At 44.4% G+C, this 24,750-nt stretch overlaps 1 protein-coding gene across 1 annotated transcript in view; it reads right to left on the bottom strand.

Moving 5' to 3' along the window:
• The window catches only part of Pfkfb3 (6-phosphofructo-2-kinase/fructose-2,6-biphosphatase 3), a 78,476-nt gene extending 61,394 nt beyond the window's left edge, over positions 1-17,082 (bottom strand). Inside the window, exon 1 of the mRNA XM_076832394.1 lies at positions 16,986-17,082. Within this exon, the coding sequence (XP_076688509.1) occupies positions 16,986-17,001 (16 nt within the window). The 5' untranslated portion in view covers positions 17,002-17,082. The remainder of the gene's footprint in view (positions 1-16,985) is intronic.
• Between the last annotated feature and the right edge of the window lie 7,668 nt (positions 17,083-24,750).

The raw sequence follows: 24,750 nt of genomic DNA, 5'->3' as shown, positions 1-24,750 counted from the left end.
CCAGCAGGTATAGGTAGGCCCTAAGGGTTGACATTCAATCTGTGAAGGCTTCTCTTTTTTATTTTGCCTTGAAGTATCCTTTTTGTTATCAAAGTTATATACACTTATTATGCCATAATTGAAAGAGCATAAAATATTGCTAGTGATACTTCCAGACTCTCCTGTCTGCATATTTTATAAAGTCCCAGGAAGAACGCACTGAATGTGTGATCTCTCTCTACGCAGTGACATCCTTCATTGGGGTGGGGGTCAGCTATTATCCTGAGGAATGTTATTTTTCTAATGAATACAGCCAGCAGCAAAGGAGATCCAAGATGAAAACAATATTCTGAGGGAAAACATAAAAAAGTAAATGGAAATACAGATATGAAATGGGGAAAGGAGAGAACTAGAATAAGAGATCAGTATGAATTTAACACTATTTTACTTTTTCAAGATTTATTTATCTGTTCTAATAAGTGAATTTATGCTTTTTAAAAATATGTTTTCTACCTCTGCAAAGATATTCCAGAAATAAGAAAGCCCAGATCCTGGCTTCTGAGTTTCATTTTCCACTAAAAGCAAGCAGATTCTTTGAGGAGTGGCTGATCCCACGGCTGAGACTGGGAAGTGCAAGTCAAGCCTGCAACATCTGATTGCACCAGGAATTAAAGAGCTCAATGCCAGGCATGGTGGGCATGCTTTGTAATCCTAGAGACTCTGGAGGCTGAGTCAGGAGGATCACAAGTTCTAGGTCAGCTCTGTTAACTTAGTAAGACCCTTTCTCAAAATAAAAATTAAAAAGGGCTGGAGATACAGCTCAGTCATAGAGCACCCTAGTATTCCATCCCAAGTACTGAAAAAAAAAAAAAAAAAATATATATATATATATATATATATATATATATATATATATATATATATAGGATCTCAAAAAATGATGAGGATGTACCAAAAGAGCACAACAGCCAGCTGGAAGAAGCTCCCAGCCAAATTTGGAACAATTTGAGCATCAAAAGGAATAATGTCCCAAATAAATTGTAACACATGGAACAATAATTTTTTAATCCCTGAGTCCATGCTGATAATATAACTACTATTATAAATAACAAAATTAACATGTCAAAATGTTGATGGGGAGGAAAGCTCTTCTTTACATTAGAATGCCAACTACTGGCATTAAAATATTTTCCATCTCCTTAAAGGCATGTCTCCTGGATTGGGTGGCTTTTCCTTTTTTAAAATGCTGGTGCAAGCCAGGTGCAGTGGCACATGTGTGTAATCCCATGTACTCAGGAGGATGAGGCAAGAGGATTGATCACAAGTTTGAGGCAGCCTGGACAATTCAGCAAGACCCTGTCTCAAAATAAAAAATTAAAAAGGGGCTGGGGAGGGGCTGGGATTGTGGCTCAGCAGTAGAGTGCTCATTACTATGTATGCGGCCCTGGGTTCGAGTCTCAGCACCACATAAAAATAAATAAATAAAGATATTGTGTCCAACTACAACTAAAAAATATTAAAAATATTAAAAATTTTTAAAAAATTTAAAAGCAGGGAGAGGGGTGGGGATGTAGCTCAGTTGCAGAGCGCCCCTGGGTTCAATTTGCTAGTACTGCAAAAAATAATAAAGGCCATGGTGGTGCACACCTGTAATCCCAGCTACTTGGGAGGGTGAGGCAAGAGGATGGCATGTTTGAAGCTAGCCTCCAAAATTTAGTGAGACCCTATTTCAAAAACAAAAAAAGGGCTGAGGGTATAGTTGAATGGTAGAGCATCCTTGAGTTAAATTCCTAGTACTACAAAATAAATATAAACAAATGTCCCCTGTGTTAACATACCAAGAATTATTTATCCTCCTGTCAAAGTGTTTTTTATTATTATTATTATGAACATCACATCTAACATCTGTTTCTCTCAGTAACACACCTACACCTACAAATGGTATTGCTGATTTTAGGATATGTTAATTTCAATTTTATAAGATAATACCAAACTATCTCCAAGGTACTCAACTTCCACTCCCACTAACAATTTATAAGGGACCTTTTTAACCCACATTTTCTCCAGCATGTGAAATTATCTCACCTTTTCGTTTCTGCCAGCCAAATAGGGGACAAATGTGTCTCTCATTGTAGTCTTGATCTTCATCTTCCTGTCACTAAAGAGGTTAAATTTCTTTATTATTTATTAAACTCAAATGTTATGACATTCAAATTTTTTACTTTTCACTGCCTAGTTTTCAAAAGGCATTAACAAGTCACTCATTAGTTGTTATAAAAACAGAGAAAGAACACAGCCTCATAGAGAAAAAGGACTGTCTCATTGCTAAGTAGAGTTGGCTCTTCTGTAACATGGATTAGGATTTACTGTTACGTGTGTGCTACTTATTGGTGTTCATTCCAAAGTGGATTTTTTAAAGTTTATACAGTTAAGACATCTATTTCCTGTAAAGCAGTAGTGACAGTATAACCTTTTCACTTCATTCAAATGCTTTCCATGAAAAAGCTTTTATGTATAATCCAGGATTTAAACAAAACATGATTTCAGCTTGAAGTAGATTCCCTTTATCATTCTCCATTTATATCTAGGCCACAGGAAATGATGTGACAATAGCAGATTTGATGTCTGAGAGAGTGCATGCTGACTCATTTTTATTATAAAGGGATGATATTCGAGTCTAAATTTTTCACAAAGAAAACAGATTGAGATTACTTTGCTGTTGTTATGAAGCAATAAGTTGATGATAAAAATTCTTGTTTTGATTTTTCTAATAAACCCTGTCTAGCAAAATTGATTAGGAAAATATCTTCCATAATTCAGGTTGGTAGTCCACAGCCATAAAATTAACTTGGGTTCTTTCTTTTTTATTTTTCAATCATGAATGAGGTTTTTAACTGATTCTCTAAAACAGGACATCTGGCTGTCACCAAGTCTGTGGCACAAGGGTTAGCTGGAGGTCAGAGTGATCAACTGCCCTGGTTTGCCTGAGAAAAAAAGGGTCTCTAGAACTTATGACTTTGGGTCCTAAAATATGGTGAGTCCTGGAAACCAGAATAAACTGGTCACTCAGTTTGGAGGCTTAGTCAGCTCCAGGCTGTGCTGAGTTGACTCAGGAAGCCTTCCTGAGGGGGGTTTTACCCTTTACCTCAATGGAGCCCTTCAGTTTATAGAAATGGAGGAAAGAACAGAAATTTAATTGTCAATACACAGAAACATGGGAATCTGGGAAACCTAGTAAATGCTTTCCTCCCACATTGGATGATATCTTACTCAGTGCCTATAAATAAACTACACAGGAACTTTCCTAGGTTCTTATGTGTGGCAGTGATCATCAGCCCTGAATTTGAAAACTACTTTCTTCTCTCTCTCTCTCCCTCTCTCTCTCTCTCTCTCTCTCTCTCTCTCTCTCTCTCTTTCTCTTTCTCTTTCTCTTTCCCTCCCCACCCACCTTTTTTCCACCGCTTGAGGCACCACTGTACACTGCTAGGACCCAGCCTAGGGGCCACTTTCTACTTAAAATGAAGTCTGTCTGGTAATTGTCCCACAGCATAGTGGAAACTGGAAGACTGTTTGCTGAGTTCAATACTTTTGAAATATGCACTGACCCTGAACTGGTGCTCAGGGAAGTCACAGTGACCTCATACAGGCTCTTCAAGGCATCCACCAAAGATGGATGGAGGATGTGGCTGCTGCCCTTATAGCCAAGGGGTCTTTCTGCTCTGCAGTATGCCACCTCAATTCTTGTGCAGCTGTTTAGAAAGAAACTAGTGTTCTCAGCATCTTTAAAATTCATATTGATGCACTCCCTCTCATCCCACATCTAATTCTTCCCATAGATACTGTCATCTCTGATCAAAGCCACCATCACTGTTCACCTGCATGATGCCTAACGACTCCTACCTGCGCACCCTGTTTCACTGCCATCACCCTACATTCTGTGCTCAGGAAAATAACCATGAACGTAATGTTTTACAACATTAAGTTAGTTCATGTTATATCTCCACTACAGCCCTCCAGGGTCTTTGCACTGCCCTCTGGGTAAGAAGCAAAGGCCTTACCATGGCAGATGAGGACCTAAATGACCTGCCCACTACCTCCCTGAGCCCTCATCCACCCAGCTCCCACACACACTGTGCTGCTGCTGCTGCACAGATACCTCCAGTGCTCAGTCTGCCTGCTTCAGCCACAGGCCTTTGCCTCACGCTTCCCTACTGGGATACTGTCCACTTCCTCCCTTCAGTCTCTGCCTATTTGCCACCTGGCAACGATCATCCTACTCACAACAGCAGCCCTCCCACCCCATGCTCCTTCTCCCTCTCCCGCCTCCTTGCTGCTATTTCTTTTCCAGCACTTGGACCCACTGGACACACTGCATTCACTTGCTTATCTGTTTACTATTGGTCATCCAGGGAGTTTATCTGTTTTATTCACTTCTATGTCCTCAACACTTATACCCAGGCCTGGATTACTTGCCATTAGTGGGGTGTTAGTCAACTTTCTGTTGCTGTGAAAAATACTCAGCTTATAAAGAGGAAAGGTTAGCTAGACATGGTGGTGCATGCTAATAATCCCAGCAATTTGGGAGGTTGAGGCAGTTGCCAGCCTGGGCAGTTAGCAAGACCCTGTCTCAAAGGGTTTTGGACACAGCTCATTGGTAAAGCATTTGCCTACCATGCATGAGGCCCTGGGATTAGGGTTAGGATTAGGGTTAGGCACTGCAAAAAAAAATAAAAACGGCTGGGTGTGTGGCTCGGTGACAGAGGCCCTACAGGTTCAATCCCCTGTAATACCAAAAAAAAAAAAAAAAAAAAAAGGTGGGGGGGAGTTTATTTTTGACTGATGGTTTCAGAGATTTCAGCCCATTGTCAGTTGGCTTTGTGGCTCTTGGACTGTGGCAGCATAATACATCACGGTGGAACATGTAGGGGAAGGAACTGTTCACTTCATGGCAGCCAGGAAGCAAAGATAAGAAGAGGAAGGGGCTGGGGTCCCAATATCCCCTTCAAGGGCACACCAGTGACTTAACTCACTCCGAGGCCCTACTACCTCTCAATAGTACCACGAGCTGGGGACTAAGCCTTCAAAATATGGGACTTTGGGAAACACCCAATTCATAGCAGTATTTGCCAAGTGATTGCAGAACTTAGGGAAGTGATTTCAGTCTCATCACTAACTAGGCACTAGCAGGAAAGAGAAGCCGAGTGGCTTCCTGTTGTGTTTCTTACTTTTTCTCCCAAATTTTCTCAGCTACTTGATCTATAACCTTCCTTGTCTTAGTGTGTTCACAAAAATTCTTTTTTGTAAATATCCTAAGGAAATTTGGCCCTTGCAAACAGCTGATTTTTGTGGTACCTACTCCCACTTTACCCAGATCCACGGTTCCCTCCCATGACAGTCTGATTCAGAAAGCTTCCAGGAAGGCATCTGGGTTGGTTTCACAGTCTAGCTATTGTGAATTGTGCTGCTATGAACATTGATGTAGCTGTGTCCCTGTAGTATGCTCTTTTTAGGTCTTTTGGGTATAGTCCGAGAAGGGGAATAGCTGGGTCAAATGGTGGTTCCATTCCCAGCTTTCCAAGGAATCTCCATACTGCCCTCCAAATTGGCTGCACCAATTTGCAGTCCCACCGGCAATGTACAAGTGTACCTTTTCCCCCACATCCTCGCCAGCACTTGTTATTGTTTGACTTCATAATGGCTGCCATTCTTACTGGAGTGAGATGGTATCTTAGAGTAGTTTTAATTTGCATTTCTCTAATTGCTAGAGATGGTGAGCATTTTTTTGTGTACTTGTATATCCTCCTCTGTGAAGTGTCTGTTTAGATCTTTGGCCCATTTGTTGATTGGGTTATTTTGTTGTTGTTGTTGTTGTTGTTTAATTTTTGAGTTCTTTGTATACTCTGGAGATTAGTGCTCTATCTGAAGTGTGAGGGGTAAAAATTTGTTCCCAGGATGTAGGCTCCCTATTTACCTCACTTATTATTTCTCTTGCTGAGAAAAAAACTTTTTAGCTTGAATATGTCCCATTTGTTGATCCTTGATTTTAACTCTTGTGCTATAGTTGTCCTATTAAGGAATTTGGAACCCGACCCCACGAGATGGAGATTAGGGCCAACTTTTTCTTCTATTAGATGCAGAGTCTCTGGTTTGATTCCTAGCTCCTAGCTTCAACAGATTAATGGATTTTTTTAAATGTGGCATTTATACATAATGGAATATTACTCAGCACTAAAAAATAACAAAATCATGACATTTGCAGGAAAATGGATGGCACTAGAGCAGATTATGCTAAGCGAAGTTAGCCAATCCCTAAAAAACAAATGCTGAATGTCTTCTCTGATATAAGGGAGGTGACTCAAAACAGAGTCGGAAGGAAGAGCATGAGAAATAGATTACCACGAAACAAGGAAAAGAGGTGGGAGGGAAAGGGAGGGAGAAGGGGAGTTGCACGGAAGACGGAAGAAGACCCTCATGGATTCACAAAATACATATACGATGGGGTGAGGGGGAAGGGAAGAAAAAAGAGAGAGAGATAAATGTCACAGTAGAATGTATAGAGAATAGTGAGGGGAGGGGGCATAGGGAGGGCAGCAGAATACAACTGACACTAGGACTGCTGTATGTATACACATGGATGTTTAACCAATGTGATCCTGCAATTTGTACACATGGAAAAATGAGAATTCATACCCTATTTGAATCAAATGTATGATATGTCAAAATCATTGTATTTTCTTGAGCAACTAATAAAAACAAAAAAAGCTTCCAGGAGGGTCAGATGCCTCCACAGCAGTGCTGGCCAGCAAAGCTCTCTGGCAGGGCTTTTATCTCCCTTGGACCTTCCAGAACTTGCCACAGACCTAAATCACACAGAGCCCTAGGTGCAGGGGAGCCCGAGGAGGGAGGTTATAGCTCCCAGCCTCTGCATAATTAGCACACACAGAAGAGTAGTTTCAGATGTGGTTAAAGTCCATTAGCAATCTTGAAGTCGATTTATTGGAATAGAAGCAGCCTCTTTTTCAATGAAATTAAATAAACTAGAAAATGTCAGAGTGTATTATATAGTCTAAGTATTATTTCATGAAACTTTTTTTGTCCAAGCATCAGTCCAAAACTATTAATCAGAATTTCTGGGGCACTGAACTCCCTTAAAAGCTTTCCAGTTGATTATAATGTACAGACAGAAAAAGAGCCTCAGGAGTCTGGCACCCATGGATCTAAGCCAGCATCTGGCCACATTGACAGTCACAGGGCAAACCTTTCTCTAAAGTCTGTCATCATCCAGCGTTCTTTCTTATGCCCAGGCCAGATCTTCTTTTTCTCTTCCTGTTTCAAAGTCCATACTTCCTTTGAGTAAACTCAACTTCCTGTTTACCACCCCCTGACTGATTAGACTTTTTCTCTACCCCTTTAACTGGACAAGCCTCTAGGATGGCTTATGTATCATCAAGGGGAGAGCTTCCAGGATCCCATCACCAGGGTCAACATCCTAAGCAGACAGTCAAAGCACCAAACCAGTATCTTGGAAGAGAGCAGAATTCATACCAGCAGAGCCAGTAATCAGGTTAAAGCCTGTACTCTCACCTTGTACACAGTCGGAGGCAGAAGAATTGCAAGTTCAAGGCCAGCCTGGGCAACTTAGTGAGACCCTCTTTCAAAATAAATCAAAGGGCTGGGGATGTAGCTCAGTGGTAGAGCACCCCTGGGTCCAATTCCCAGTACTGCAAGGAAGAAAGAAAAGAAAAAGCACCAGCAGCACCTCAGCCTGCAGGCATGTGAGGGAATAGAGCCAAAACAAGGGTCCTCTGGAAATCTACTTATTATCCATCTGGCCAAGGACAGGGCTAGAGGGGCTCTCCTTTCTGACAAAGTTAGTTAACCCTCAGGCCAGAGAAGTATTTCCAGAGCAGTCACATCAGAATGCCTTTGGGAGAACATCTGGAGAGGCCGCTCCAGGAGCAGCAGGACAACCCCCTGACCCTTCTGTTCTTCATACATCCCTTGGCTTCCTCCACCAGTTCCTGGACTGGAGCTGGCTGCCATGCTCAGACCCTGCACACAAGACAGTCAGGAGCCATACACAGGTTTGGGGGAAATAGGAAGAGGGACAGTCAACAGATTGAGGCTGATCCTCCATTACCCTCCTCAGTGTTGTTCCCCTCCACTGTCTTAATCATCCAGCAGGAAATTTTGGGATTATTCCTCTGTAGGTCATAAAAGATGAGCAATTTTTGTGTTCATCTTCATTTTCTGCATTTTCCAATTTACCTACAAATTAAGCATGTAAAGAAAACACTAAGGCTTCCAACTTTCAAAATTAATTAAATCTCTTCCTCCAGCCATTTGTAAAAGTGCATAGTCATCCCCTCCTGAAGGAAGGCAAGTGGGACATGCTTCTAGATGACTTTAGACTCTGTGAGTCTATCAAAGGATGCTTTGTTGCTGAGCACAGTGGTGAGGCCTGTAATCCCAGCAACTTGGGAGGCTGAGGCCAGAAGATTAAAAGTTCAAAGTACTAAGCCAGCCTGGGCAACTTAACTAGACTCTGTCTCAAAAAAAAAAAAAAAAAAAAAAAAAACCCGGGGATGTAGCTCAATGGTAGAGTGCCCCTGGATTCAATCCCCGGAACTGAAGGCAAAAAAAAAAAAAAAAAAAAAAGATGCTTTGCAGTGAAGTCATTTGAAGAACCATAGATTTATGCTTGGGATGGCCTGACAAAAAAATACAGTTCCACAAGGCTTAGTAAGAGAGACATGGATAATGTGCTTTACATCCATGAAGCTCAGGTCATAGCAAGGACATTGTTATGGTTTAGATATGAGGTATCCCCCAAAAGCTTCCATGTGAGGAGACAATGTGAGAATTTTCAGGAGTGAGATGATTAGTTATGAGGTGAAACCTCATTAATGGATTAACCTACTGATATGGATTCACTGGGTTGTAACTATAGACAGCCACAGTGTGCCTGGAGGAAGTAGGTTACCAGAGGTATGACTCAGGGGCTTATATTTTGTCCCTGGTGAGCAGGACTCTCTCTCTGCTTCCTGGTTGCCATATCCTGAACTGCTTCCCTCTGCCACATGATGTTCTGCCCAACCTCGAGCCAGAACTACCAGCAAATCATGGGCTGAATCTGTAAACCTGGAACTGAAATAAACTTTTCCTTCTCTGTGTTGTTTCTGCCAGGTCTTTTGGTTATAGCCATGAAAAGCTGACCAAACAGATGCCCTTTTCATGTAAATTTCAGTGCTCAAGTCAAAGCCAGACAAGAACATGGAATCCAAAGCAGTCATGACCTCTTTTTCTGCCACTTGCCTGAGAACTTAACCTTTCACCTGGAGATGCCAACAGATACCAGGTCAAGGTGCCCAGGACAAAGACTTTGGAGGACAGGTGCAAATGGAATTCCTTTTGTCTCCTGCAGTCTAGCCACGAAGTTGGGAGGATGGACACTTGGTGTATTTAACAAGCATCCAAACAACTAGGGAACATCCAAGTCAGAGTCAGAGCTGAAGGGAATCTTAGCTCACCTCCTTTTTTGATAGATGGGTAAACAGAGGCCAGTGACCTTAGTGGCTTTCTTGAGATCACCCAACTGACACTCGATGCTGATGAACCTGTTTTTTTGGCTCCCAAGCCACTGTTTGCTCCCTGATACCATGGAACCTTTGTATACATTCCTGACACTGCCCCAGTGCTTCAGCCAGCCTCTCATGGCGCATCACAGCTTCCACCGCCTATGCCAACCTGCCTGAGTAGCTTCCAGGACTTCTCCCACAAGGGCAAATGATTAATGCACTTGTAAACTGACTGATCTGCAAACATGACCATGGGCTTGTGGAATGAGTGAGTGGCTTCTATATTTGGTCACCCAGGAGCCCTTCCTTATGCTGGGCAGATGAAATTAAAAACAAACAAACAAACAAACAAACAAACTCTAAGGCTCTTTCATTCCCTCAGAACACAACTCCTGCAGAAGAGCAAGCAAGGGCTGGTTGTTGAGGAACAGGCATGACCTCACCCCATTGCCTGTGCCCTCTCTTCTTCTTTCCTCCTCCTCCTCCTTTCTTCCCAATACTAGGGATTGAACTGAGGGATGCTGTACCAATGAGCTATACTCTCAGCCCCTTTTTAATTTTTATTTTGAGACAGGATCTCTCTAAGTTGCTAAGGTTGGCCTTGAACTTGTGATCCTCCTGCCTCAGCTTCCCAAGTAGCTGGCACCACCTCTATGATCCTCTGCCATTCTTTTTTTTTTTTTTTTTTTTTTTTTTTGGTGGTGGTTCTGGGGATTGAACCCAGGGCCTTGTGCATACGAGGCAAGCAGTCTACCAACTGAGCTATATCCCCAGCACCCCCCCCTTTTTTTTAGTTATTGATACTTTTATTTTATTTATTTACATGTGGTGCTGAGAACCGAACCCAGTGCCTCACTCATGCCAGGCAAGTGTTCTACTGCTGAGCCCCAGGCCCAGCACCCCCTGCCCTTCTTGAGTTGACTTTTGTAGCTTATCTCCCCTGTATTCATTTCCAGTTTCGTCTACATACATTCGGATGGGAAAGATGGGTAACACAGTGATGAGCCTTCCAACCCCAAGGGGGTTAACAACAGATACTGAGGCAACACGAAGACCACTAGTGTCTATATGCTGGGTAATAGATCACAGATGAAGAGGCGGCCTTACCCAGGGAATTTCCATTGGCCTAGGAAATTAAGGGAGAGACTCACAGTTCACTGCAGGGGTGAAAGAAATGTAATGTGAGCTTGGGAATTTCAGGTGTCTGCAGTTCCTGAGGACTTCATGAGCAGCTTGTATTTTTAGCTCTCTACAAGAAACCTACCTGAAGGAGTCCTCCCAAGTCTGAATTAACCAGCATGCTGACCATGCTCATGCTGGTGGCACCAAATAGTGATGTCGTTTAGAACTTGACATCTCCTTTTATTGACATTGTCTTTGTTTTAAATTACATTTGGGGACATGACACAGTATTTAGGGCTTCTAAGGATCCTAACTTGGCTCTGCAGCTACCCATTCCAAAAGAAAATGGAGTTGTTGATGGATTAATCAAGATTAACATAGTATAGAGTTTAGGAAGCACTCACTACTACCACCTGGCCCATATGAGGTAGGGACCCCAACTCAAATAGCTTACAAAACTGGATGCAGGAAGCATTTTGAGAACAAATGAATGTAAAATTCTGGTTATGGAATAGGATATACTTGCAAGAGCTGCCATATGCTTAAAGTAAACAGAAAAGGTGTCAGAAAAGATATGGACTTAGGAAGGGTCTTCAGGAATAGTCGGAAGTATGCACATGTGGGCTGTAGTTGTGTCTCAGTGGTAAAGTGCTTGCCTATCACCACATACAAATATAAAAAGATATTGTGTCCACCTACAACTAAAAAATAAATATATTTTTAAAAGTGTGCACATGTGTAGGTGCATGGATTTGTATGTGCAAGTAATACAGCATGAAATATGGTAGGCACTTGGGAAGGTGGGCTGGGTCTGAGTATGGAAGTAACAGGTGATCCAGCACACACAGTGGAGGTATTAGACACTCTTAGACACTGAGGAACCTACCTGAACACTTCACAGTGATGAGGAAATGTTAGGTGGGCACAGCTAAATAATTAAAGGCCTGGAAAGACATTGTCATCAGGGAATTCGGATGATAAGCAGCAGAAAGGAAACCTAGAGACAGAAGGCCCTGATCTGAAAAGGACCTGACTAAATTGGGTAGTCAGGTGCCCTCCCAAAGCTGATATCATTCCTTGGTACCCTTTCCCAGGGGAGCATGTCAAAGTTGGTGTTACAGAAAGTCTCTGAAATTGCCAAGGAGCCCAGTTCATGGCCAGCAGGTTCCTAGACACCAAGAGAGAATAAAGAGTCCCCAGAACATACCCTACTAAGGGAAAGAGTGGAGGACAGTAGCTGGTACTGCAGAGGGCCCAGGAAAGGGGTGAGACAATCAGCGACTGGCCTGGCTCCCTCCTCAAGGATGTCTTTTCAGGATCTGCTCTTTGTACCAGTGAGGAAACAAAAAAGACAGTTCTACGTTGGGGTCCAAAAATGCTGGCATAGCTTTCATTGAGCTCCTGTTGCAAGCATCTGGCCTCCGAAAATTCCAGAAATGCTACATCCCTGGAGATGACACTGTCACCTTATTGTCCCTCATGCTACCTTGGCAACCATGGAACCTCTGTGGTCAAAGGGTATATTGCATCCTGTAGCCATGGCCTTGACATTCGGATGGCTCATTCTCCACAATATCCCAACTGGGTTTATGAGTTTAGCACCTATGACAGCAGTGCCTGGGGACCCCCTCATCCTGCCAGGGAAGAAGCAGAACACTGGGCTATTTCTATCTGCTTCCATCTGCATGTACTTCCCACAGATCCAGAAGACTGAGGCGTCTGAATGTCTCTCTGCTTGTCCCTAATGTAAAAAGTGACTGTTTTTGGCAGACTTCTTGTAAATGATTTCTGCCTGATATCACATGACATGTCATGTTGTGTTATGTCATAGCCATAGCAGTGTGGTCCTTGTTGAAAAGGCAAAATAAGAGGTCTAAGCCCCACCTCTTTTTATCACATGATTTTGCTGAGGGACCTCAGTCTCCTTTTACCATTCAAATGGAAGCAATAATACTAGGAACTTTTGAGGGTTGCTGGGTGGGTGGGTAAATGGAAACCCATAAAGTACTTTGCATTGTTCCCAGCACTCACCTAAGTTTAGTTTTATTTCTTATAGTTATTAGAACAATATTAGAACATTCAGCTATTATTCTATGTTGTTCCTTCTGACAGTGAGGACATATAAGAAAACTTGGAAAAACATTGTCCAAAGACATTTTTATAGAACTCTAGACCTGAGAAAGACCTCAAGACCCCTGTCCCCAGGCTGAGCCTTACCTATCCACTGGATTCATTTTTTAAGGGGCAAAATTCTCACAGAGGACAAAGTGCCTCAGCCTCCCTCACAGCCTCCCAGACTGAATCATGACATTTATGGCTTTCCTTCTAGGTCTAGCTGATGTGCTTCCTGCTCCTTTTTGAACTCTCGAATCTCTTTCATGTTTCATGTCAGGACATGAGCTTCTTGATATTCAAACCAATTGAATCAACTTCTAGAGACCCACTTCTCCCAGTCAGCTCAGCCAGGGAGGCGCCCTTCCCTCCAGCTGCAGCCCAGGTCACCCTGGAGACCAGCCAGTAAGAGAAGTGAGCACTGAACACCGTGTCCTATCATCTTTCCTCCAAGCTGCTGCTTGAGCCTTAAATGAGCAAGGGCAACATAGCTCGATTCCAGCTGCTGCCGTTTATTCTGCTCCAAATATACGGTTTCTACCTAGCATGTACCACAGCAATTTGGTCCAAGTTGGAAAAGTAGAATACCAGGTTTAAGTCCCTCTGGCTCAGTTCCAGCCACCAGAACCACAGTCTGCAACAGTCCAGTGAGGTTGACCAGGGCCACATCCCTCTCAATTCAGAGTCCAGTCCCCTTAGCTGGGACCTTTTTTACTCAGAACTTCTGTGTTCTGAATAACTCTTCCTGGCACTTGTCGGGGAACATAAGAGATGAGCTCTAAGGTAGGGACCCCATATTTCTGTGTTCACCCAGTGTCTGGCCCATGCTGGCACATAGTAAGTGCTCAATCTAGAGAGCGGAGGAAGGAGCTGGGCACAATGGCACATATCTGTAATCCCAGCAGCTTGGGGGGCTGAGGCAGGAGTACTGCAAATTTAGACCAATTTCAGCAACTTAGCAAGGCCCTAAGTAATTTAGCAAGACACTGTCTCAAAATTAAAAATATCTTTCAAAAAGGGCTGGTTATTTACTTTATTATAAAGAACCCCTAGGTTTAATCCCCAGTGGGGAAAAAAAGAATGAATGAATGAATAAATAAATAAATGAATGAGATAGGATACACTCATTCAACTTTGCTCTAATGAAATTCAGTAGATGTCTTGGGTTTGTTCCAAAGGCAAGGCACAGGACATAATTATTTTTTTATTTTTTCTCTGGGACAAGGGATTAAAACATTGAGCTACATCCCCAGTTCTTTTAATTTTTTTATTTTGAGACAGGGTCTCACTAAGTTGCTCAGGCTGGCCTTCATCTCTGCCTCAGCATCCAGAGTTTCTAGGATTATAGGTATGTGCCACCATGCCTTGCCAGGACCTAAGATCTTTGAGTGATTATCTGTTGTCCCACCAGATCCACTTTCCACTATCTAGCACCATGTCCCAGCAGGTTAACCTGTATGGGCAACACCATCAGGCTCTGGCCCTCTGACTGTCAATGCCATGAGATCAGAGGGGCAGAGGATAAGGTATGGGTGTCAGTTCTCCCAGCTCCTACTTTTTGGCCTATAAGCTGCCTGCATTCTCTGAGAAGGCTCCCATCAGGCAGCTGTCCTCAGTAACTGTTCTGCCCCTCAACATTTTAGACCTGTGGCAGAATGCTCAGGGTTCTGCAGTAATTCCTGGGGCCTCCCTATACATTCCCCAGTCCTTTGTAATATGCCCTTCATTCAACTCTTCTCAGCTTGCCGGTTATTTGGTGTTTTCTGCCAGGCCCCTGACAAAGCTGATCCCAAGTCTGAGGCTTGTCAAGACACAGAAATGCTGCAAGGGAAGGGATTAGCAGCCATCCCTTCTGGGCTTCTGTCCCACTAAGGAAGCCTTCTCCATCTGGCTGATTTTTGGGAGGAGGGCAGCAAAGTCTTTTCATTTCCTATTTTTTAAATCACATGTTAAATAGTTAATATATTCAGATGGCTCATAACTGAAAAAGCATAGAAGAGTATGTACACAGATCCCTCCCCATCTTCTGAACAGCACAGAGATAGGATGTTGTGTTCCCTCTCACAATGGGCTCTGTCCCCTCCAGGCAGCTTCAGAGGACAGTGCATCAGGACACCAAGAGTACCACACCCTGTTCCCTGCAATTCCCACTTGCTAAATAAGAGCTCACCACTCAATCAATCTGGAAAACCAACTCAAAGCCTGTCAGAATTTGTGCGTTGGCTCACACCAGAGTTTCTGAAAGACTCAGATAGCACTGATTCCAAGCAAACACTGTTTCTCACATGCCAGGACCTTCAGGAAGTAGCATCCATGGAAGGGAAGGTGATCCTTTCCTCACCATGCTGCAATCCTTTTCAGTAAAACAACAAACAGAAGCAAAGCTTAACTCAGGGGGCAGTTTGCACATGTTCTGACCTGTGAAATATAATAATACACTAAGATGTACTGTCATAAAGTGACATCTTCATACGGCAAACCCCTAAATCCTGTGACAAGTGAACAGATATCTTTGCCTTCTAGGAGTTTGCCAACCAGCAACCATAGCACAAAGCTAGCAAGAGAAGTGATGAACTCCTTGGCAAGTGATTCTTCACACTGCAGTTAATGAGGTAGGGCAGGGACTCTGAGAGCCTCAGGACAGCCAAGAGACCAGGCTGTCTCTTGGCCCCCTTACACATGGAGACACTGAGTTCAGCCACAGTGGGCCTAAGTGTACCAGCTGACTGAGGATGGGACAGAACTCCACCCTTGCTCTTTGACCGGCACTTTGCCTTCTCACCACCTCCCCTAACTCTCTATCTCCAGGGACTGTAAGTCAACCCTGTTCACAGCCAGGAGCTTACAATGGTACCTTAGTACCCTCTGCTTAAGGGACAAAGGCCAGTACAGCTTCCCAGCAACCAAAGCACTAACTAACCTGACAACTGACCCAAATTATGAGAGACAAAGAAGCTGGGTGGAGGGATCAGAGAGCCACAGGACACAGTTCCAGAACTCATTGAGTTCCCACCAGCAATGTACCCAGAAGAGTGGAGAGTCTTGGGTCCTGAGTGACAAAGGGTCACCTGAGCCCAAGCTCCTCCCAACACAAAAATAAAATGCAGGAGTCACACAGGCCTGGTTTGAGTATGAAATGAGCCCCCCCCCTCTTCCAGCACTTCTGCCGCCCCCCACATCTATCCCTGGGCTGGGCTCTGAAGGTGGCTCTGTGGTTGTATTCCTTTTCTCTTTTACCCTAACACCCTGTTTCTTCTTCTTCTTTTTTTAATTTCACCCTGATACACCTTTTCCAGCCCAGCTCTAAGCTGTGACTGAGGGAGTCACTGGGTCTCCATTGCCCTACCTGTAAAATGGGGCCAAATACACAGGCGACCCTCGCCAGGAGCCTATAGACATTTCTGGGCTTTTCTGGCAGTCTTTGTACCAGGTGCAGAGAAGGCCACAGGGAGTGAGTCCAGATGCAGAGGCCATGGCAGAACACAGCGCCCATAGAAACAGAGCGAGATGAGTACTGCCTGCGGCTGCCAGGCTGATCTCACTGGGGCATTGGTCTACTTCTTTGTGCCCTGTCGCCCGGTCCTTATACAGCCGCGTTCTTCGTGCGCTCATTTTTGCCAAGGAAGACACTGAGCCTAGGTAGATTTCCCCGGGTCTGAAGGCGAGAAAGGGCAATGACCCGACTGGCACAGATATGCTTTGCACCCGAGCGGCCACCTCCCCTCCGCAGCCCAGCTCTAAGCCGCACTAAGCGGCACAGCTCCAGCCACCAGAATCGACCGTCCGCAGCGAATACCCTAAAATTCCCGACCTCTATTCCGTCTGCATCTCAGGATTTGTAAGCAGCGGGATTCCAGGATTCGCTGAAAGTGCCGTGACTCGCTCCCGGCGCAATCTGCCGCCTGCTCCGGCACGTGGTGTCGCCGCAGAGTCGCCGGAGGGGACAGTGAGGGGCCAAGAGGACAGTGCGGGGGCGAAAGGACCAAGGCATGGCTGGAGGGGCAGTGCAGAAACGAGGGGACAAAGTGGGACCCACGGGGACAGGGCGGCGCGGATCTCAGCATCAGCCCCTGCACGGCTGTTGTCCCAGAGAGCTGGGCTTCCGCACCTGACGGGGACCCGAGCCCGCCTTTGCCCGCAGGCGCCGCGCAGGTCCCCGGAGCAGAGCGCGGGGTGTTCCAGGGGGGACCCTACCTTTCCTGAAGGGCATCGCGCAGGGGGCGCTCCCCGCGGGGCTGGCCCGCGACACACAGGCAAGCCTACGTCCAAACGGCAACCCCGCGGTTCGGGGTGCTTGCGGGTGATGGGGCAGACGAGGGAGGGGAAAGGGACATATTTGGTCAAAGCCTGGCGCGTCACGGCGCGGAGGAGGCCCCGCGGCGAAGCAGGAAGCGCGGGAGGCGTCACCCGTGCGCTCGGGACGCCTGCGGGCTGCGCTGTGAGGCCGGGGGTGCGGCGCTGGGTCCCGCCCTGACCCAACGACACCCCAGAGGCGGAATCGCTGGGGCCCTGGGGCTGCTGCCAGTCTTTGCAGATGCCATAAACGGAAGGCACCCTCCTGCGCAGGAAGAAAACCAGCACTTTCATAGTCTCCTTCGGGCGGTCATCCTGGAAAGGGACTTGGGGAATTCTATCCCATTGTTACCTTCCCGTTCTTTGGGCCCAGAAGACGGGCACAGGGGACTCAAATATCTGGTTAATTCGTATTCAAATTAGAGGGCTGGCGGGAGCAGCCCAGAAAGGACGTTAGTTTCTAGTGGGTAACCTTCCTCTGCCGTTTAGCACTGTCCCCGCGCTCTGCATCTTGCCCTGGCACTTGCCACCCCGACAGTTGCTTGTTTGTAAGACCCGCGAAGGGGAATCTTTGTTTTCTCTTTTGTCACTACTCTTTCCCCAGAGCCTGAAACAGTCCCTCTCGGGGTTCAATAAATCCATCAAGAGAAATTATTAGTGTCACTTGGAGCTCAGCGGGGAGGGCGGGGTCGCCCTCACCCTATGACTTATTTTGCCTCCGTAAAGACCAGCACCTGAGGAAATGTCTTATTGTTTAGGGTACCCAAATGTTTTAAAGATAGATCCTCTTTTGGGTCCGTTAAGAAGTAATTAAGTTAATTACTGTGAGGAGTGCTATTATATTTTGCACTTTGAAGAAGTGATGTTAGTAATAGTGTCCCCATCTTATACTTAAACCGCCCAAGTAGACAGCAATTAGCCCACTCTCCACGTAGTGAAAAAAAAAAAAAGAACCATCCTGGTGAGCTGAGTTGGAAAGTTACAGCCAGTAAGCCTGGTGGCATTTTTCTTCTTTTTTATTAGAATTGGTTTCTTAGCCTGTGATGTTTTATGAGTAACCATTGACATGACTCCCCTGCATTTTGCCTATTGGGGATTGAACCCAGGTGTTCTCTACCACTGTGGTACCACCCCTACTTCCCCCCTCCCCAGTGTTGGTGATTGAACCCAGGGCCTCAGGCATGCTGGGCAAGTACTGAACTATATCCTCATCCCTCCCAGCCCTTTTTCAAAAATTTTTATTATTTTGAGACAGAATCTTGCCAAATTCCCTGAGCTAGCCTTGAACTCACGATCCTCCTGCCTCAGCCTCCTGAGTCACTGAAATTAGAGGTGTGCGCCACCTTTCCCTACATTTTGAAGACAAATAATGCCAATGAAGAAGGAAGTAATATGGCCTCAGACAGTATCTTGTTACTTAACCTGGAACACAGCCGCAGGGCCTTCTGAACAAACATTGCCTCCTGGGCCTGGCTAGAAAGCTGGGTCAAGTGCTCTCAGACCACCTTCATTGAGAATGTGGGTGTCAGAGCAGGAAGTGGGTTTTCCTGGGGCCAGACCCAGATTCAATGCTATCAATGTGATCAGCTTCCTCTGCCCTTTTCCCTGGCTGAATTATAATGTCAAGTGAATGTGGACTTAGCTCCAGGGACTTTGGTAGCCACAGAATGCAAATTTTATCTAAAGCCACCTGGTCTAGATAAAGAGTGGGTCAGAACACACATATCAGATGTGCTGCAGTGGCTGTCATAGTAAAGCCAGAGTACTGCCCTCTGACATGGGTGGGTCTCATTCCTTCTAGTTGGCACCTTGCCCCTGTGGACTCACTTGTTCACAGGGAAACGTGGCTGGTGTGATACAGGAGGAAATATATATGGTACTCGGTCTTTGATCCCAGTTCCTGTCCCAACACTTCCAAAGCCCCTGGAATTTCCAGAGTGGTAAGTGTTCTTTGTATGCTCGTGTGAGAACTGGTAACTGTGGCTTCAGCATAGGAGCTGATGGCCAAAAAGACTAAGGCCTAATGAAAGGGCTGAACTTTCAGCTCAAGCCCCTGACCTCAGGGGAGGGAAGAGGGGCTGGAAATAGATTTAATTATCATCAATGAATGGTTTGACCCATCAAGCATAGTCAGTGAAGCCTCCATTCAAAACCCTAAAGAGGGAATTCAGAGAACTCCATGATTAGTAAACACCTGGAGGGCATAGACACTCCAGCCCCACCCCCACTTACCTTGCCCTCTGCATCTCTTCCTGGTGGCCACTCCCAAGTTGTGTCCTTTATAATAAACCAGAGTAATTAATAGCAAAATGATTTCTTGTGCTTTATGAGCTGTTCTAGCAAAACTAAATATGAAATGAAAGGTGCGAGGCTGGGGGGTGTGGGAAGTTTATAGCCAAGTTGGACAGAAGTGTGGGTAAGCTGGGTACCAGTACTTTCTTGGGTCTTGTGGGACTGAACTCTTAAAATTGTGGCATCTTACTTCAGGCTGGGTCAGAATTGGATTGGACTGTAGGCTATCTGTCTGGGCTCCAGAACTGGTTATTGGTAAGTAAAAAACCTACACATGTGGTTTCAGAAAAGTTGTGAGTAAAAACAGGTCAGACTATTGTGTTCTGATCTCTCTACTTTGAATCTGTTTAATTCCATGTGGAAGAAAAAGAACAATGTAACTGTTTTCTGGCTTCTTTCTCTTCCCTGTTCAGATAACAGCACACAGAGTTTTCCTGGAAGGAGCAGTCTCAGCAGATTTACCCTGTGAAGGGCAGGCAGTAGAGAACTGAGTATTCAGGGCTAGCCAGGGCTAAAGACCCATCCACTCACAGCCAATCCTGGAGGGAGGTGGACACAATGATGGGAAACTTCCCCTAATTTGCAGGCCAGGAAAAAAATATTTGAAGCCATTTTAAATGGAGACTATCTCACCAAGTTGAGCACAGTGGTGCGTGCACACCTGTTATTCCATCAACTCAGGAGGCTGAGGCAGGAGGATTGCAAGTTCTGGCCAGTCTCAGCATTTGGAAAGACTCTAAGCAATTTAGTGAAATGTCTTCTCAAAATGAAAAATAAAAAGGGCTAAGGATGTGGCTCAGTGGTAAAGCACCGCTGGGTTTAATCCCCAGTACCAGAAAAGAAGAAAGAAAGAAAGGAAAGAGAAGAGAATATATCCCGAGGCTTCTTCAACAATATACTATGAGTCACAGAACCATGTAATTTCATCATTACTCACCAAACCTTGAAATGTGCCCACTGACATTTCTGTTCTCAGTCTAATGGATATTGATTTGAATACTCCTCTGCTCCTAAGGCACTCTTAGCACATCAAAGTGGTGTTTTTAAAATCTAACATAATTGCTAGGAATTGCAGGTAAGCTACAAGAATGGCCAGTCAGGCTCAACACCCTCTCCCCAACCTCTACTTCCTTCTGTCATGTTTTACAAATGGACACTTTAAATAGTGATTTGGTAACCCGAAGCTCTCAAAACTGAGTAGACAAGAGAATCACCTGAAGGGCTGTTTAAGCAGCTCGTGGGGCCACACCCTGGTTCCTCACTGAGTAAGTAAGTGCAGGGTAGGATCTGCATCTCTAGCCTTCTGGCAGAGTTCCCAGGTTCCCAGAGGCAGTAGTTCTGTTACTTTTGTCACTTTGAGAACTAAAGAGGAAATTCATGGGGTTAAAGATCCCCTATGCAGGTCAGCCCTCCCTTTTGTCTGACCTACCCACAGAACCACAAATCACAAAAAAGAACACCTTATTCCCCTCACTCTTCTGTTTTTCCCATGCTGGCTATTATTAGGGTCCACTATTAGAGGTCACTCTCATTCCTTGCTATGTGGCACCATCCCTCTTTTAGTGGCAAGGGGCAGTTCTTCCTGTGCTTTGAACTCTGACCTCAGTTTCTGAGTCCTGCTGGAGAAAACTCTGCCTTACAGAACTCAGGCATCTAACCTATCTCCCTATCTTAAGGTCACCTGATTGGCATCTAGTTTTATCTGCAAATCCCTTCAGAACCAGATCCAGTTGGCACTGGACTGAGTACTCAGGCAGAGGTTTAAATACAAGAACTCCCTGGAAATCTGGGAGTCTTATTAGAATTCTGCCACTAGAGAGAAATTTTTTTGGAGGGGGGTACTGGGGATCAAACTTAGAGGTACTTTACCACTGATTTATATCTCCAGCACTATTTTTTATTTTGAGACAAAATCTTGCAAAGTTGCTTAGGGCCTCACTAAGATGCTGAGGCTGGCCTCAAATTTGTGATCCTCTTGTTTCAGCCTCCCAAGCCACTAGGATCACAGGCATGCCCACCACACCCAGCTATACACAATAATTTATTAAACCAAATAAATAGTTATTAATTGATAACACAGGATTACCTTGGGAGGGAATGAGCCCAAGTAGTGAGGGTGTGGGCTCCCCAGTGCACCCGGGAGAGCCTGACCGGCCTCTATGAAAGATGCCTCACGGAGATTGTATCAGTTTTCTCCCAATTAATCTTCCTATTTGAACTGATCTCCTATGTACAGCCTTGGCTCTGGTGGAATGCAATTAATTATCCTTTCTCCTGCCCTTAGGTGAAATTTCCAGGATCAGGATGTAGTTCAAATCTGTGATTAATGTTCCTGATGGAGGGGAGCACGCTGTGCCTATTGTTCAGCTGTCCTTGCAACTTCAGCAGACACAGCCAGGGCAGCTGGGAATGCACGCCCCTCAGCTAACACACGGCAGTTACCCCTTTCTTCAGAGGGGAAGAGTAACTCCTGGAGGCTTCAAAGTGAGTGGAAAGCTCTAGCAAGCTGTTCACATGGTTTGCTTGTGGCCTTTGAAGCCACTGAACCAAAGGATGGGGTTGCACTGAAGATGGAGCCATTGAAAGCATCAGAGTCCTGAGGGACTCTCAACTAGAACCAGTCTGCTCTTGGAAGGTTGTCCAGGAGTCAAGTATGGAAACCAGGCTTTCTTGTTCTTATTTTTCTTTCTTTTCTTTCTTATTTATTTATTTATTTATTTATTTATTTATTTATTGGTATTGGGGATTGAACCCAGGGACACTCTACCCCTGAGCTACATCCCCAGTCCTTTTAATTTTGTATTTTGAGACAGGGTCCTGCTAAGTTGCTGAGGCTGGCCTTGAACTTATGATCCTCTGCTTCAGCCTCTGAAGTTTCAAGGGTTACAGGTGTACAACACCACGCCCAGCCTACTATCTAATTTTAAATGTTTTTCTTTTTAATTCTTTCCTCTTCTCTTTGCCCCCAACCCCACTCTCTGGAGCTCTTTATATATTTTGGGTATCAACTCCTTGTCAGATGTATAGTTTGCAGATATTTCCTCCATTCTGTAGATTTTTTTTTCTTCATTTTCTTTTGTACCAGGGATTTTACTCATTGGCACTTAGCCACTGAGCCACATCCCTAGACCTTATTTTTTATTTTGAGACAGGGTCTTGCTAAGTTGCTTAGGGCCTCATTAAATTGCTGAGATTGGCTCTGAACTTTCAATTCTTCTGCCTCAGCCTCTTGAGCTGCTGGGATTACAGGCATGCACCATTATACCTGGCTCTTCTCTCATTTCTTTTGCTGTGAAGTTTTCTCTTTCTTTTTAATGTTATAGAGAGCTTTCATGCTTGTCTTTTTTTTTTTTTTTCCATAGCACCCTGACAAACTTTTGAATCAGGGAGAGGCAAACATTCACCCCATTTCAGGATGAAGCTGGCCTCAGCTAGGGGAGTGACTTGCCCTGGTTACTCAGCCAGACAAGGACAGAGCAGAGCCCTCAGTCTAGGCCTTTCTCCCGGCAACTCTATTCTCTCTTCCAGCCATATCCTAAGGTCACGACATCACAGTCCTCAGGCGTTAGCTTAGCTGGGAACCCAGGGCCTTCAGCCTTTGTGAATGGAGTCTTAATTCTCTGTTTATGGCTGAGGAGCCTGGCTGGCTTTCCCCCAGGAATCAATCTGGGGCTAAGTGATTGCTTTCCATAGCCTTACTTCCAAGAATAGGATACTGTCTTCTGAGGACAGTCAGTGATTTCAAATTAACCATACAGTCGTCTTGCATTAGCTTTTCATCACTGTGATCAAAACACTCAACGAACTAGAGGAGGGCAAGTGTATTTTGGCTCACAATTCAGAATGCAGCCCATGGTCAACCTAGTCCATTGCTCTGGGCCCAAGGTGAATCAGAACATTGTTGGGGAAGGGTGTGATAGAGGAAAGCTATCAAGATATGGTGGCCAAGAAGCAAAGAGAGCAAAACGAGGGGATGAGGGGCCACAGGGAAGATGCACCCTTCCAAAGCACACCCCCAATGACCCATCTCCTCCAGACACACTCCACCTCCTCCAGACACACCCACCCAGTCCATTCAAACTAGTAGAATGGACTGATTAGGTTATAGTTCTCAAAATCCAACCATTTCACCTATGAATATTCCTGCATAACAGGAGGTTTTAGGGGACACCTCATATCTAAATCATAGCACACTTCCAGAGGAAAAAGGTAATTGTTATAGCATTTCATTTTACCTGTACTAACAGTGGCCAAACTAACAACAGACAAGAGCCAGGCCAGTGGGTAAAAGGGGAGAGGATGTGGGCTGGGGTTGTGGCTCAGTGGCAGATCACACGTGAGGCAATGGGTTCAATCCCTAGCACCACATTAAAAAAAAAAAAAAAAAAAAAAAAACTAAATAAACAAAATAAAGGATTATGTCCATCTACAACTAAAACTATTTAAAAAAAGAAAGAAAGAAAGAAAGGGGAGGGCTGGGTATGTGGCTCAAGCAGTAGCGCGCTCACCTGGCATGCATGCAGCCAGGTTTGATCCTCAGCACCACATACAAAAAAAAAAAAAGATGTTGTGTCTGCCGAAAACTAAAAAATAAATATTAAAAAAATTCTCTCTCTCTCTCTCTCTCTCTCTCTCTCTCTCTCTCTCTCTCTCTCTCAAAAAAGGGGGGGGGGGAGAGGAGATGACCAAATCCAACACAGGCCATTATTGTCCTTTCGAGGCTTCTGCTCTCTTCCTTCCTCTACCTGTTTCCTTCCCCATGAAATGCAGAGTATTTGTCATTGGCCAAATGTAAGAAGCAAATGACTTTTAAAAACTGTAAAAAAAAAAAAAAATCAAGTTTTATGTTTTTATTATAATTAAGGGTGGCTTTTATATATACAAAAAACTGCTTGGAATTATTTTAATTTTTGATCTATATTCATTTTATTCAAATTCAAAATTTGAATTTTTTTTTCAGTGCTTGAGATCAAACCCAGGGCCTTGTACATGCTGGTGCATGCCAGGCAAACACTCTACTCCTAGGATACATCTCCAGCCCCGATCCTTTTTCTTAAGCCCCTATGTTCAACTTAAAACTCTGTGATTGTATTTATAACTTTATTTTATAAAACAGAAAAAAATTAATCATCACTGTCAAGGGAAACATTGATAACTGAAATTAGTTATCAGATATTTAGTTATTTGAACTGCCTTAAAGAGTTTAACTGCATTTATGAAATTAATATTTTGTCCTTTTAATTACTTCAGTTTGCTCAAACTAGACTTAATCAATTAAATATGGTCACTTTTAACTTCTCTTGGTCCCATACTACTCATAATCTTTAAATTATATTTAATTTTCTAGTTTAAATCACAAATCAATATCAATTAC

Source organism: Callospermophilus lateralis, chromosome 13 (assembly GCF_048772815.1).
Source record: "Callospermophilus lateralis isolate mCalLat2 chromosome 13, mCalLat2.hap1, whole genome shotgun sequence".
Classification (NCBI taxonomy): Eukaryota; Metazoa; Chordata; class Mammalia; order Rodentia; family Sciuridae; genus Callospermophilus; species Callospermophilus lateralis.
The sequence above is the reverse complement of the archived record's forward strand: the minus strand, read 5'-3'. Positions and strand labels throughout refer to the sequence as shown.